The sequence below is a fragment of the Peromyscus leucopus genome, chromosome 8b, assembly GCF_004664715.2.
Source record: "Peromyscus leucopus breed LL Stock chromosome 8b, UCI_PerLeu_2.1, whole genome shotgun sequence".
Lineage (NCBI taxonomy): Eukaryota > Metazoa > Chordata > Mammalia > Rodentia > Cricetidae > Peromyscus > Peromyscus leucopus.
Genome location: NC_051086.1, coordinates 49,870,795 through 49,886,330, shown reverse-complemented (window position 1 = coordinate 49,886,330; position 15,536 = coordinate 49,870,795). Strand labels below are relative to the sequence as shown.

Below are 15,536 nucleotides of genomic sequence, written 5' to 3'. Positions count from 1 at the left end.
TGTGAGCAGGCTTTCCCCATTTTGGTTCAGAGCACCCGCACTTAGATAAAAGTGACACTCCTGTTCTGTGAAGAAAAACTGAGCGATTAATTCAGGTGAAAACGTGGTGCTTCCTTCCATCTCAGAAGGGCCTGCGGGGACGTGCCAAGTGACACCAGGGCCAAATGCTGAGTGCTGGCTCGTCTGGTCTGTCTGAAATGCCTAGTGCTCTGTGGGGCCACTGTGTAGAAAATGATCTATTTTTGATTTCCTCTCTAGACACATGGAGCCCATTTAACCCCACTGCTGTTTGTGTCAGGCTTATCTGCAGAAAGTCTTGACAGCAAACAGACCATTGAAGAGTAGAGTTTGGGTCAGGGCTGAATACCGAAATACTGGTCACCAGAAGTACCTGTGAAGTGCCTACCAGAAAACAGGCCCGTTCATTTTCTGTGACTGTTCCAGTGAATTCTTGAGTATGTGGCCACTCCCTACATGTGTTTGTTCTCTGCTTGTTCTAAAGGTCAGGATTCTGTAATCATTTCACCAGGCTGAAAACAAAGTGGGTGTGGCCACAGTCCAGTGGAAAGCTCTGGACAGAATCTTCTTTCTTGCCTCTTCCAGCCTTTCAAGATGCACGTGGGCATTTGCTTGGCCCTCTGGATAGTCCAAGCACCTGTCCATGTCAAGACTCTTGATCTCATGTGCAAAATTCATCTCACAGTTTAAGGTAACAGGGATTGTGACTACCCAGATGGCCACAGCACGACTGTCATATGTTCCTGTGTACCCTGATGTCTCCAGGATGGAAAGAGACAAAACACAAGTACAAATGTGAGAAATTGCCCACCACATATAAAAGGACAAAGAATGTGGAAGAGAAACTTGAATTTCATTTGAAGAGATTTAGGATGCCATGAAAAAAGAAGAGGAGGGCTGGAGAGATGGCTCAGAGATTAAGAGCACTGGCTGCTCTTCCAGAGGTTCTGAGTTCAATTCCCAGCAAGCACTTGGTGGCTCACAACCATCTATAATGAGATTTGGTACCCTCTTCTGGCCTTCAGGGATACATGCAGGCTGAACATTGTATACATAATAAATCAATCTTAAGAAGAAGAAGAAGAGTGGTTTAGATGGGTGGGGAAGATCAATGAGCGAGGGGTGAAGAGTTTAAAGCCTAAGAGGAACTCTTGGTTTCTGAGCTGTGGATGTGTGTCTAGAGAGCAAACTGATGGGCAGGCATAGGAAACGGGAGAACACATTCTGAGAACTGCAGTGTTAAATCTGCTATTGATTCTTAAATCCAATAGAAAAATAGAGTGGTCTTCACCCCTCCAGAGCACTGCATGTGCCAGTGTCTGCCATCTCAGTGTCATGTCTGTTCTTTTCCTTCTGGTGAAGGCCAAGGAGTTCATCCTGTACCATCAGACCAGTAGGCCAAAACTAAGTATAACTAGCAGAAATCCAGCAGTATTGAGGTGCCGAGAAGATTCCAGGCCAAAGCCTGATGCTCAGTATTGGTTATGGGAAGGACAAGAAAACAACACTGCCTCATGACTTTGGGAAGTCCCTGGTCTGGAAGTGCTCCTGACAAACAGGAAGTCTCATTGTGCTGAGATCCTTTAGTCTTGCCTCCAAGAGCCACAGATCCTCGTGCAGAGAGCAGCCCTAGCTGGCCAGCAAAGTCACCAAACCCAACATCGGGCTGCACAGCAAAGAAAATGAACTTAACAGTTCACATGTACATCTTTTTCATACTGAAATAAAACCATAAATGCTGAAAGAAGAGAGAGTTTAGCCTGGCATGTTGGCTAGCCTGAACTACATAAACCCTGCCTAAAAAAATAAATAAAAATTATTCCATTGGTAAGGGCCAAAGACAAGTACAGACAAAAAGTTAGTGTCTTCCATGCTTCTCTGAGGGTGCAAAAGGTACCATGAATATTTACAGCCATACTAGTCTGATAGAGGGAAATAATATATGCTTTGAACATGTGAGTCATTTACACAGAAGTCAAGCCTATTTGGAGGATCAATAGTGCCTATGTTGAATTTCCAAATGGACTGAGTTTACTACAACTAGTTCTAAAGAAGATATGAAAGTGATAAAGAGCATGTAGGCTAAAGGGACACGAGGAAACTCCAAATCTTTGACATTTTATCTTATTGACTCCAACTGCACTGTACTTGCTTTAATATAAATTTTATTTTTTCCTTGATATCAAAAATAAATATCTCTTTAGTATTTACAGAGTACTGCTGCATTATAGGGTATAAAATAGAATATCAGACTCATTTCCATTCCTTTGGCATGATAGGTACTAATTCTAGTTAAAAGAAGCATTTCTTAAGTCTCCTGAATGACATCTTGTCTGGCTTACTTTTCAATTTCTGAGACAAAACCCCAGGGCCAAAGAAAGCATTTAATTTGGGACTTGCGGTTCCAGAGCAGTGGTTCTCAACCTTCCTAATGCTGGGACCCCTTAATACAGTTCCTCATAGTGTGGTGACCCCCAACCATAAAATTATTTTCGTTGCTGTTTCATAAGTAATTTTGCTACTGTTATGAAACATAATGTAAATATCCGATATGCAGATGGTTTCAGGTGACCCCTGTGGGTTGCAGCCCACAGGTTGAAAACTTCGAGATGGTTAGAGTCCGTGATGATGAACAAAGGCACGGTGGCAGGAACAGCTGAGAGCTCACATCTTGTGATGAAAGGAGGAGGCAGGGAAAGACACTGGGAATGGCCTGAGTCTTTTGAAACCTCAAATCTCACTCCCAGTGACTACTCCCTTCAGCAAGGCCACACATTCTAGCCTACCCAGCAGTGTCACCACTTGGAGACCATTCAGGCATGTGGGGGCCATTCTCATCCAAACCAGTCATCTGGTTACAGAGTTTCATTCCAGCCTAGATAAACTTCCCATCTAGATACCCGACAGGCCATGTGAGCTAATTAAGTAATCTAACACACTCAAGCAGTCACACTTTAAAAAGTAAATACAATATATTTTATTTAGCCTAATTTAGTTCAAAATATTTTCTCAGCATACAATCAGTATAAAACGCATTCTGTGTTTATGTCTCTAAACTGTTTTGTACAGAAGCACATCCATCTGACACTAAACTCCTGCAAATACTACACCTGTTGATCACACACACACACACACACACACACACATCATTCCCAGCACACTTAACTTTTTCTGGCAATTGAGTATCTGCTTCTGAAAGTACAAAAGTTAAGAATTTACCTCTTTGGTTACCCTGTCCACAAGTCAAGTGCTCCATAACAACATGTTGGATGTTCTGTTGGATGGTGTCGCCCTCTGGTGCTCTCAGTGTGGGCATAACAATATTCATTAAACAAATTATAGATTTCCATCTTATTTTTCACTGAGAGTAAGAAATTAGCATTAATATTCCCTATTCATCTTTTCTATATTCCAAATTTATCTTTCCTATAATTTCTACTGGTTTTCTACTTTGATTGCAAGACAAGCCTATCATTTGGCTCACCTGTTCTAGAGCTTCCCTTAGTTCGTGTCACTGAACCAGGTAAGTATACTGGGATTAGTTTGTAATTGCAGTCTTGAGTTACCTCTGTGTCAGCACATTACCCAGCCTCTGCCCCCTCACTCCAGTCACAATCAGCCCTTGGTAATCCGCACACACTCTATCTTCTCAGAGTGCCTTCACAGCAGTTTGGTTGCGGTGACCAAGGAGCTCTGACATCCTACTATATCAGGAGGAAATATATCCACCAGGACATTCATAGTTCAGCCATTACATAGTGTGGAAGCTGAATTCAAACTCAAATTTCTGCTCAGTGCTTGGTCCCCTGCTGTCAGAGAAGAGGCCTCTGAAGAATCAGACCCCGCTTCTTATCTGTCCTGGTGCCTTGTTAAATTCTCAAGACTTTAAATCATCTCTAGTGTTCACTCAGATTTCTTGAAATAAACCAGGAAACTGTCCTCTTTCCTGGCTTATTTATACATTAGTGTGCATAAAATATTAAAATACTAATTTAAGCATTATTGAATTAATCTAAATGACTGTCTTGCAGTGCGTTGGCCAGGAGGAGCGCATCTCCTTGTTTATGTACACATAGACCCATGAAATGAGTGGGAAAAGAGCGATCACAGTGGCAATAGCCAAGTGCGTTCTTCCACCACCTGGGTTCCTAGAAAAAGAAAAAGGATTAGAAAGTCCAAGAAAACAAATCGCTTTGGAAATATGCATGCAGTTTGAATTGGTAAAACATTGCATCTTAATAGTTTCCCTTTATTGAACTTAGTATTTTTGTATAAAATCTTTATATGCCTAATCTTGATAGATGTTGCAAATGCCTCTTCCAAACACTGTTCTGAGGAGTATTGATTAATTAGATTATGCTACAATTGATCTTTCCTTATTTTTTTGTCGCCTCATAAGAAATCTTTCCCTCTCTTAGACTGCTTGTTTGAGGCAGGGTTTTGCTGTGTAGCCCTTGCTGGCCTTACACTTGTTATGTAGCTCAGGCTGGCCTTGAACTTGTAGCAATCCTCCTGCCTCACCCCCTGAGTGTTGGGATAAGAAGATGCAGCTCCCTGCTCAACTTTTCCCAAGGTCTTGTTACTATTGCTTTCTCTAGAAATTTTTGTTTTGTAATTTTAAGTGATTTTTACAGTTTTTTTCATAACAATAAAATCCTTAAAGGTTTTGCCATCTGTGCTTATGAGTGAAGTTACTATAATTTTATTTTTTTAATGTTTTGGTAAATTTTGTTATAGAGTTGTCCTGCCCTTACCATGTGAGTTGGAAAACAGTCCTTCCTTCCTGTTCCAGAGGTATTTGCTAATGGTCAGCACGGTTCTTCCTTCCTGTTCGATTTCTTCAACTATGACATCTATGTCTAGAGTTGTATTTTAGGGAAAATTTTTTTTAAAAAATTGAAGTCTTATTTAACAAAAAGACTGAAAAGTGAAGAACTAAACTTCCAAGAAGTTAGGAAGATCCAGCCGAGTGAGGAGGTACTCTTGGTCCCCTACCCCCACAACAAACCGGGGAGTGAGGGAGAGTCAGCTTTCTTTAAGGGAGTGGTCCCTGGCAGCTTGACCATGCTCCAGAGGGTGGCTATTGACCTAGTGATGCAGGCCTGTAATCCCAACCAGTCAGGAGCCTGAGGCAGGAGGATTGAAGATATAGCCTGGTAGAAAGTGAGTTCAAGGCCAGACTGGGCACTGAGATCTTGCCTCAAAATAAAAAGTAAAGAAATCTGGGGATATAGCTCACTGGTTGAACAAATGCCTTAGCATATATAAGCCCTATATTCAGTCTCCAGCACCTCAACAATAAATGAATACATTTTATAAATCAAGTCCAGAATAGGAGTTCACTAAAATGCCTTCCAGCACTGATGATAACTCTAAGTCAACTGACTGTTTTGATGAACTTGTTGACTTAATCTAGGACTTTAAGTACAGTGCAGAAAGTTGTTTGCAGTGCTATCTAAGGACTTAATCCATTAGTTGTGCCATGTGTTCTTGTTTATGCCTAATGTCTCTTATTTATGCCTCCTCAGGATCTTGCTCTTATATGTATATATTTTTTAATTTTAGGTCTTACCAGGGCTTATTAATGTGATAATTTTAGAGAATCCATATTTGGCCTTATGGTTCTCCTATGGTTGTATGTCAATTTTTCATTTAATTGGTTTACTAATTCTTATTTTCTTGTTTTGGGGGGTTTAATTTGATGTTCTTATATTTTTGGTTGTGAGCCTAGCCTTTAACGGCTGAGCCATCTCTCCAGCCCTAATTTGATGATGTTCTAAGCGTGAAGCCTAGCTCATTCATTCCAGCCTCTTCACCCCTCATCAAATATATGCTGAAGTCCAGAATTTATGTCTGAGTGTGGTTTTAAGCTACATTTCATAAAGGTTAGCATTACCCCTTTCAGTTTCAGATTTCCATTGTGCTTTCTTTTTTGGCCCAAATGTACTTGAAAGCAAATTTCCTAATTTCCAAATATACAGCAGTTGTCTAACTTTATTGTTGTTAATGGTTTCTAATTATACTATGTTCAGAAAATATACTTTGTAGGATATAAGTTCTTTGAAATATGTAGGGAGTAGTTTATGTCTGAGCCTATAGTGTTTTTGAAATCATGTGCAAGGGAAAAGAAAGTGGATTCTGCCAGGGGTGTGTGTGTGTGTGTGTGTGTGTGTGTGTGTGTGTGTGTGTGTGTGTGTGTGTGTGTGTGTAGGCCAGAGGTTGACATTGACTGTCTTATCACTCTCTACAGTTGTTTTAAGATTTATTTCTATTTTGTGTGTATAAGTGTTTGCCTACATGTATGTAAGAGCACCACATGTGTACCTAACTGTTACCCCTGGAGGCCAAAAGGGCATTGGATCCCCCAGGACTGGAACTATAGACTGTTGTGAGACACCATGTAGGTGCTGGGAACTGAACTCAGGCCCTCTTCAAAAACAGCAGGTGCTCCTAACTGCTGAGGCATCTCACCAGCCTCACAGTCCACCTTTTTTGGGAGCAGGGCCTCTCACAGAACCCAGAGCTCACAGATTGGCTAGACTGGCTGGCTAACAAGCACCTAAAAACCATCAGCCTCCAGGCTCTTAAGTACTGGGGTTACATGAGTGCACAGATCTACCCGGTGCTGGGAATCTGAACTCAGGTCGTCAGGCTTTCCCTGCAAGTGCTTTATCAGCCAAACCATCTTCTCCAGCACCAGATTCTTCAATCCCTAATCACATGTCCTAGAGTGGTCATGAAGTCTAGTGTCTTATTGTGTAAGTAATATCTTATAAATCCACACTGCCTTTTGTTTATATTAATGAACAGGAGAAGTGTATTAATATCTCACAAAATAATTGTGAATTTTGGTTTTTAACTGGCAACGATTATTGTATCTATTTGGAGGCAATGTTATTGGGGACATACACATTTAGAATGTCTGTATCTTCTTGATGAACTGAAGGTTTGGCCATTAACAAGTGTCTTACCAGCCAGGATGTAGTGGCATATGCCTATAATCCCAGTATTTAAGAGACGAAACAGGGAGATCAAGAGTTCAAGGTCATCCTCTGCTACATAGTGAGTTTGGGGCCAGCCTAGGCTACATGAGACCCTATTACAAACAAATATGTGTGTGTACTCAGGCATGTGCGGGCGCGTGCGCGCGCACACATACACACACACACACACACACACACACACACACACACACACACACCTGGCAGAATCCACTTTCTTTTCACTTACACATTATTTAAAAAATACTATAAGCTCAGGCATAAAATACTCCCTATGTATTTCAAAGAACTTATATCCTACAAAGCATATTCTCTGAACATAGTATAATTGACATAGAAACCATGTATATTTGGACATTAGGACATTTACTTTCAAATACATTTGGGCAAAAAAAAATTTTATTTTATTTTTTTTGGTTTTTTGAGACAGGGTTTCTGTGTAGCTTTGCACCTTTCCTGGAACTCACTTGGTAGCCCAGGCTGGCCTCGAACTCACAGAGATCCGCCTGCCTCTGCCTCCTGAGTGCTGGGATTAAAGGTGTGCGCCACCACCGCATGGCTCAGCCGTTAAAGGCTAGGCTCACAACCAAAAAAAAATTTTTTTTTATGTGTTGAGTGTTTTGCCTACATGTATGTCTGTGCACCACTTGTATGCCTGGTACCTGTGGAGGCCAGAAGATGGCATCAAATCCCCTGGGACTAGAGCTCACAGAGAGCCAGCTATGAGCCAATCTGTGGGTGCTGGAAACTGAACTCAGGTCCTCTGGAAAAGCAGCCAGTGCTCTTAACCGCCGAGATGTCTCTCTAGCCCCGGAGCCCTTGACTTTTAACTGACGAGTGGAACTTACTTTGCTGAGCTGTGACACAGTGCCATCCATGCTGTGATGATCACCAGGCCGGACAGCTCCCTGGAAGACACCGTGTTTCCCATTATGAACTGGCTGCCACTCTCCCCTCTGCATGCCACCAGGAGTGGTACAGCCCCAAAGACAGCCCGGGGGCTCATCTGTCATGAGTTTCATGGTTTTGAAAGGTGTCAGTGCTTTGCAGTCAGAGCTCGAACCAATAAAAAAAATCTGAACACACACTGAGAGAGCTGGGGGAATACTGCAGGGAGAATGAGAGCTTGTAATATTAATCAGACTAATAGTGTTGGGGGGAATGTATTCATGGAGTTGTGTGTCAGATATGTGTGCCTCTTACACTGGCTGGAGAATAAGCAAATTGTCCCTGACACTGGAGGCCCCACTTCAAGTCCACCCTGATTCTTAGGCTTCAAGCTAACCCATTTAGTGTATATCTCCATCTGCAGACCCGGCCTGGCCATCTCTCCAGTTTACATAGGTATAGGAGGAGCGTGGCCAGCTAGCCTGATAAAACCTAAGCTGCCCTGTTCCAGGTAGTGTGCATAGGCATGAGTGCTAGCTACTTCCCACTGAGCCAACTTGGAGTCTGCTGCTGCACCTGGTGATTGGTGACCCACAACCTTCAGAATGCTGGGAGCCAATGAGGAAGAGACAACACAGCTAAGAGAATCTCCAGCTGCCAATGGAAATTGGGAGGGGTATATAGGTTCACCCCATATTCACAATAAACGAGCCACTGCTTGCTTCTCACCTGACTCCCGGTGTCTGTGTCATTGACACTGCGCCTTCTCACCCCCTCCCCCAAGGAGTGTCCAGATAGTTACCCAAAACTTATGGGCTAGGGTCCAGAGCAAACCACACCCTGTCAGTGACACATAACATACAAGTCTCTGGAGCATGCTGTCAGCAGACCAGCAGCAGGAAGGAAGAAAGTAAAGGTCTTTTAGTAAGGCTGGGATCCCAACAAAGGAAGATCAGAATATATGGTTCTGACCAAGGGAGGTAATATGTGATACACCAAACAAAGCTGGCAGAGGTTGACTCAAAGTACTGACTCCTGAGGTGGCTGGTTGCATTTACACCTAAGACTTTGACCTAAGAGTGACTCAAGATGTCACCAGTTTATCAGACTGGAATGTTACTGCACTATGCCCTTACTAGTTGTGGAACTGGTAATAGCTATGAGAGCTATGATAGTGGAATCCAAGAGGCGATCCTAGGTTTGAATCCTGGCTCCCCCATTTCCACACTTTCTTCATCCCATAATGTCTGTGTTACTACCCCTGCTCCTCCTGGTACATTTGAGGGAGTTAAATCATCATTGTGCGTAGGTGAGTTGCTGTTGTAAAGGATTAGTCAGGTTTGCCCCACCCCTCCAAAGAGCAAAAGTCACTGCTCACCTGCCTTCTTCCTCGTTTAGGATGCTCTGCTGGGCATGAAGCAAGAAGTGGTATGCCAAGCTGCCAGCCCACAGCACACAAAACAGCACATGTATCGTAGACACACTCTTCCAGATGAAATTGCCTACAAGTGCATATCCTGCAGCTGTTGAATCAGGTTGAATCCAGAAGCAAGTGTTCTCTTTTACTTGCTTTATGGGAATTCACTCACTTTCTTGGGAGAGCCACACTTCCCACACCACTTGCCCATCATCAGCACCTGGCCTCAGACTTTCTGTTGCTTAGCCTAGTGGAATAATACATGTAAGCTTATGCAAGGAGGCATAAAGCATGGTCTTGCTTGTAAGGAGCTTGCACCTAGTAGGGAGACACATAAAAGCGTGCCATATGTTGCTGTTGCCCTAAGTACTACGTACTTATAGAGATTGGAAGGAGCAACATATACCAATGAAAAATGTAGTAGTGTGTTACAGACATAATAAGCACTTTCTATACACAAGCAGCAGTTTGTATACATAGACTTCAAATAAATTCCAAATAAGAAAGTCGTCAACAGGAGTGGTGTTGTTCTAAGAATGTGTAAAGAAAAGGAGCTGATCTGGATTAGAAAGAAAAAAAATACATAGGTGGCAATGGTTGCCCCTGAGTCTGAGAAGACAAGATTGCCACTGTGACTGATGCCCATTTGACACTAGCTGGAGTGCAGTGACCAAACCCATCTCCCTTCTGAGCTAAATCTCATAAAAACAATCAGCCCAAGAAGTCTTGAGTTGCAGTTGATAATGGCCAGTATGGCAAGACCTTGGGAAATCTTCCTAGGATAGTCTAGGTGAAAAGGAGTTCCTCATTATGAGAAGGGAGAGGAAATGCCTGGAATCCTGGTTTTCTCTTGGGAGTTGGCCAGGTAGATTCTCACCATTCTAAGAACTCTGATTCACTGAACCTCCACGGAGAATCCACTGTTCATACCTGTGATGAGAGGATTAACCCCAACAAGCAGGGTAAGTACTGCAGGGATCGTGTACACCACCTGTTAGCAAAAAGGACATGGGAGGATTAGGAAGTGTGCCCAAACCTTGGAGGTTAGCCCAGTAATAGAGTGTCCTCATTCCCAGCACTGAAAATGGGAGTACGATCAACATGTGCTACTTTCAGAGGATCTAGCAAATAAAAGTGTGATCGGTGGTCCCCAAGCTGTACAATTTTCCTGCTTTAGTAGTCACTGAGGAGGTGATAACTTCTGCTACTGTGACCTCATCACCACATCAGGCTATAATTTTTACCTCCCTTGGTCAGCTCTTCCAGGAAATGCTTTGCATCCCCAAGCTGTAGGTCTGAGCAGAGTGTTTAGTCAATGCTGGCCTCCCAATCTCTCCCAAGCAACTTTCACACCCAGTGACCTTCCTTGCTTGCATAAAACAACATTTTCTTAAAAACAGAGTGGGAATGTGGGCGGTGGTGGTGCACGCCTTTAATCCTAGCACTCGGGAGGCAGAGGCAGACGGATCTCTGTGAGTTCAAGGCCAGCCTGGGCTACAGAGTGAGTTCCAGGAAAGGCGCCAAAGCTACACAGAGAAACACTGTCTCAAAACAGCTGCGAATGGCCAGATGGCCCTGTTGGGCTGGACCCCATGGACCACGTGATTCAGTATTCCACTCCTGCAAGTGATGTGATTCAGTATTCCACCTCTGTAAGTGAGGTCACAGGAAAGCATACAAATAATGTGTGGGTCTGATGTGCCCAGTACTGAGACCAGGCTCTTCCTTTTGGAAAGGGAGTTGGAAGATTGGCCCTGAAGAAGCCCCATTCCCAAGCCTCATCATAACAAACTCTGGCTGCAAAGCATGAGTGGGTGAGTGTGTGTGTGTGTGTGTGTGTGTGTGTGTGTGTGTGTGTGTGTGTGTGTGTGCAGTTGAAGGCAAGAAGAAAGAACAGGTTCATAAAACCTGGAGATTTTCCAAGAGAGAAAGCCACTTCACACCATATATCAATTGCAGTGTTTAGAACAGGAACCTTTAGTCTCTTTGGAAGTTATCAGAGCTGTCTGTTTTAAGTGACCATTTTCACCTTGAGCAGAGCATGCATTGAGATCACAGAGCTGGCATTTGGATCCGTCCTTCCTGTTCCATCCTAGTTGGTGACTGGAATGTCAGGGAATTGGTATCTGCATGTCAGGTTGTCCCTGACAGATGGGCAGTCACACTCCTTGGGGATAGCCCTACACTTCCAAGTCTTTAGCATGTAAGGATCACCTAGGGTCTTGTTTAAATGCAGGTGCTGATTGGGGAGGTCGACAGTAGGTCTCAGCATTCAAGTCCCTGGAGGGGCCACTGCTGCTCTTCTAAAAACACACTGAAGAAGTCAGGGATCAGTCCCATTCCAAATGGAAAACTATGACTCGAGTACCCAAGAGTGAGACAGACAGAGATAAGAATAAGAGACAGAAGACAATAAGCAAGCATACATCATACAATTCAATTGTGCTCTGTGAGAAATGTCCAGCATAGATTTTTAAAATGTGCATTCAAATGCCCAGATATCTGACTTAACAGATTACACAGCCTTATTACAGTATATTATACACATCGGAACAAATTTATCCTTTAAACTAAGTAAGTCTCTCATAGCAACTGTGATGTAATAATCCTTATTAAAATTCTTTTCCCTATCTATAATGGAAGAAGATGAAAAAAACTGGGGACAGAGAGACTGAAAAGAATTGTTTCTAGTATACAAGCTAAAACAATGCTCAGCAAAAATATGAAGCCAGTGCAATCCACTTATAATGTTCTTTTCTGTTACTGTTGGGATTTAATTAGTTTATTATCTTACGAGTGAATGAGTGTGTGTCTGTATGTGTATGTATGTATCTATCTATGTGTGTGCAATGTATGTGTTTGGTGGTCAAAGGACAACTTTGTGGGGTTGGTTCTCTCATTCTACTTTCATGTGGGTCACCAGGACCAAAATCAGTTTGTAAGGCTATGGGGCAGGCAATTCTACCCACTGAGTCATATTGCCAGTCCTTTGTTGATTTTTTTTTTTAACCATGAAAAAACTAAAGGTATCACAGTACTCACATAAATTAACAGAATTTAATTCTGTGGTGTCATAATGTACCCTGGACTCATTTCTAATTCTTGTTCACTGCAAAACTGTTTTTCAACCTCTTTGGCTGTAGGAAATGGCCCATGTCCAGAAATATAATGGAAGGTGTTCCAGGTTCCAAGATGATGACATACATAGCATGGTTGCTTTAAAATCAGGGTCGAACCCCAACAACACGGGATGCTGATCTGTGTAAACTGAACAGCACCCACCCAAGGGGCTTCTCGGCAAACGTTTTCTCTGTAACTTAAGGGAAGAAAGCACAGGAGGAAAATCTGTCTCGGTCCTGCTTTGATTCTTCTCATGTTAGATACACTTCTCTGGGGATTCGAGAGTGGGAGCCACAGCAGCTGTTCTGAGAACATGAGGATGGCTGAGAAGAGAAAGCTCAGGCCCTCTGTGTCACTACTGACTACCAAGCGACCCCTTGAGTTTCCCAAGTGATGTGTTCTATATTTTTCTAACCCCTTGTTATAATCCACATTCCACTATTTGCTTCGGTGAGCATCCTATGCAAATAGCCTCCATGAACAAGGTGAAGCAGGGACTGTGGAAAGGAGCTGGGTGAGATCCTAGTCCCCAGAGCCCAGAAAGTAACACAGTATTGTTCATCTGTGTATCCATCCATTCTGCACTTTACTCAGGAGGATTTTTATGAGGAAGCTTTTGTAAAGGCTCCTAAGAAGAAGGAGAATGTGCCCTTTTTCTCCTGGAAGCTGGCTGCACAGAACACAAGCCAAACGCACTGTTGCTATAATAAGGGTTCAAAGGAAAGATGGTCAGATCCTCTGGGAGACAGGCAGAGTAACGGTTTGGGGGATGAGATAGCATCTGAGACAGTTCCAGAAGCCTGGGCAGACAGCAGCACTGTAGGGGCGAGGCACTGTAGCCAACGTTTCTGGACTAGACTTCAAAGGTCATGCTGGAAATGTGGGTGGGGCCATGCTATGATAAGCCTAAAGACTAAAAAGAGGATCTCCAACTTAGCTTGGGAAATAACAATATTTAGACACAGACAGTGACATACAGGTAGCCTAGAAGCAGGAGACAGGAGGCAGACACACGAGTTTATAAAGCTGTGTGTGAGAGGAAGTGATGGAGGACTGAAAGGGAGTGAGAGAGGCCACCCATCAGAACGTGTGACCTGTTTTCCATTATCCGTACACAAGTGTGGTGGAATGCTCAGGCACCGTGCACGCAACAATATCTAGAATGGGTTTTGCTGAATTCCTTTTCACTTTTACTTCTGATGGCATCTCAAGGCAGTGATGTTAAAGATGATTGGTTTTGAGCAAAGCTGCCTAGGTAATTGTGCTGAGAACAGAAATGGCCGAGTCAACAGGAGGCGTGGGCTTGGGAAGGGAAGGGCTTGGGTGGGATCTTGGGCATGTTTTGAGGAGCAGCATGGTGGCACGGATGGCTATTTGCTGTAGTCTTTTGGAGATGCACCATGAAGCTTCCCGAAGAGAAACACAACTGGAACTCAGGCTATGGACCAAAGCACTTGAGAAGGAGGTCATTTGATTTGGGGACTGGAGACTCTGGATAACAAACAGTTTCATACTATGGTTCTACTGGACAAACACCAAACCCGGACTAGAACTCTGCTCTGTGATTCCTGGTGTTGTCACTTGTGAACACTGTCCTCAACCTAAGAATGAGTTCCTTCCTCAGTGATATTGTACAGTCTCCCTCCAAGACTGTCTCTTGCGGTCTGAGGTTAAAAACAAAAACAAAACACATGGCTGGATATAACCCACACACATCCTTGTGATGGCTGTCAGAAAGGTCAGCATAACGCATGTCAAGTGACTAGCATGTTGTAGGTCCTTAATAAATTCGACAGGAACTTGCATTGTCATGACTGGTGACATGACTGTCAAGGGGACAAGAGTTACTGGGATAAGCCCTTTCTGTGGAAAGACTTCCATGTCTCCAGAAAGTCCCGGATTCACACCCTCCAGCAAGTTATATCATCACAGTGATTTCCCCCTTCAAGGAGAAAAATTAGGAAAACAGGCTCACAAAAGTGTTGATATTTCAGGTTTTAGGCAAATGCCACTGGGATCAGACGGACAGTTGTGTCAAATGAAGGGCTATCGTAGCTCATACTCACCACCCAGAACTCTGCATCTGGATCGTTCACCTAGAATGGTCAAAACATCAAAATGTTATCTGACATTAGACCTGACTGACATGTCCTATGCCTGGTCTGACCTTATGTTTACTATTCATTGCCAGGCGCTGCAGTGAGCTAAGGGTACTACTGAACACCTTTGAACTGTCTAGCTGTTTGCACATCAGGACGGCTGAAGGGACTCCCGGTTGATCACAACAGGTAACTCTAACAAATAGCCAGGCATCCTTTGAAAAGAACTGCTTGGGATTTCCTAAGAACCACACGGAGTTTTAAGACCCTAGGTCTCAAGAAACAAGCGGGGTTATCCTGCGGATGGTCGGTAAGCGATCTGGGAAGGATAAGGATGGTATCAGTTCTGTTTCCGCCTTCCTTCCAGGCACAGAAAGCCATTCAATCGCACGGGAGCTGAAGGTTCGGAAAGGTGCCAGAGCTGCGGTTCTGGGTCCCTTTTCTGAGTGATCAGCTGTGTGCCCGTGCACGCGGGGCCGCTAGGTCAGGCTCTCAGAGTGTTGCTTAATCACACGAACGTAGCCGTGTTGTGATTGAGAGGGCTCAGTAGGTTCGGGAAACGTAAACCCCAATTCTGCTCCACCCTGCGAACTGGCTGCCCAGGCCTCTCCGCGGTCCTGCTGCCCGCCCTTCTCAGTCCGCCTGACCTGCACCACGGCGGCCAGGCCGAAGAAGAATGCCATGAGCCCGTTGTAGGCCCGCCACAAGCCGGGAGCCCAGGAAGCCACTGCAGTCGCCATGGCCTGGAAGCTGGAGGGACAGGCCGTGGCCAGAGAGGCGTGGCCAGAGGGCGAGGCCCGGCTAGTGGGGCAGTACCCAGAAGGAGGGGCGGGGGGGGGGGGGGGGCTAGTGGGACAGGACCCGGAAGGAAGGGCGGGGCGCATGCGCGCGGGGTCGGGGCGCAGAGGGCCGGGGCGGGGCTAGCGGGGCCAGGACTCGGATGGTGGGGGCGAGCCTCCCCGCCCTTCCCAGTCCTAGGACGGTCTCGCGATG

General features: G+C 44.4%; 1 protein-coding gene across 1 annotated transcript; it reads right to left on the bottom strand.

Annotated features, from left to right (window-relative positions):
* Positions 1 to 2,971: 2,971 nt before the first annotated feature.
* Positions 2,972 to 15,335, bottom strand: Tmem220 (transmembrane protein 220). The gene is made up of 6 exons (XM_028869367.2): positions 15,191 to 15,335; positions 14,511 to 14,540; positions 10,255 to 10,315; positions 9,286 to 9,409; positions 7,868 to 7,927; positions 2,972 to 4,166 (listed from the first exon to the last, which is right to left on the bottom strand). Exons 1-6 carry the CDS (start codon positions 15,281 to 15,283, stop codon positions 4,031 to 4,033), a joined length of 504 nt encoding a protein of 167 aa, XP_028725200.1. The 5' UTR covers positions 15,284 to 15,335; the 3' UTR covers positions 2,972 to 4,030.
* Positions 15,336 to 15,536: the final 201 nt, after the last annotated feature.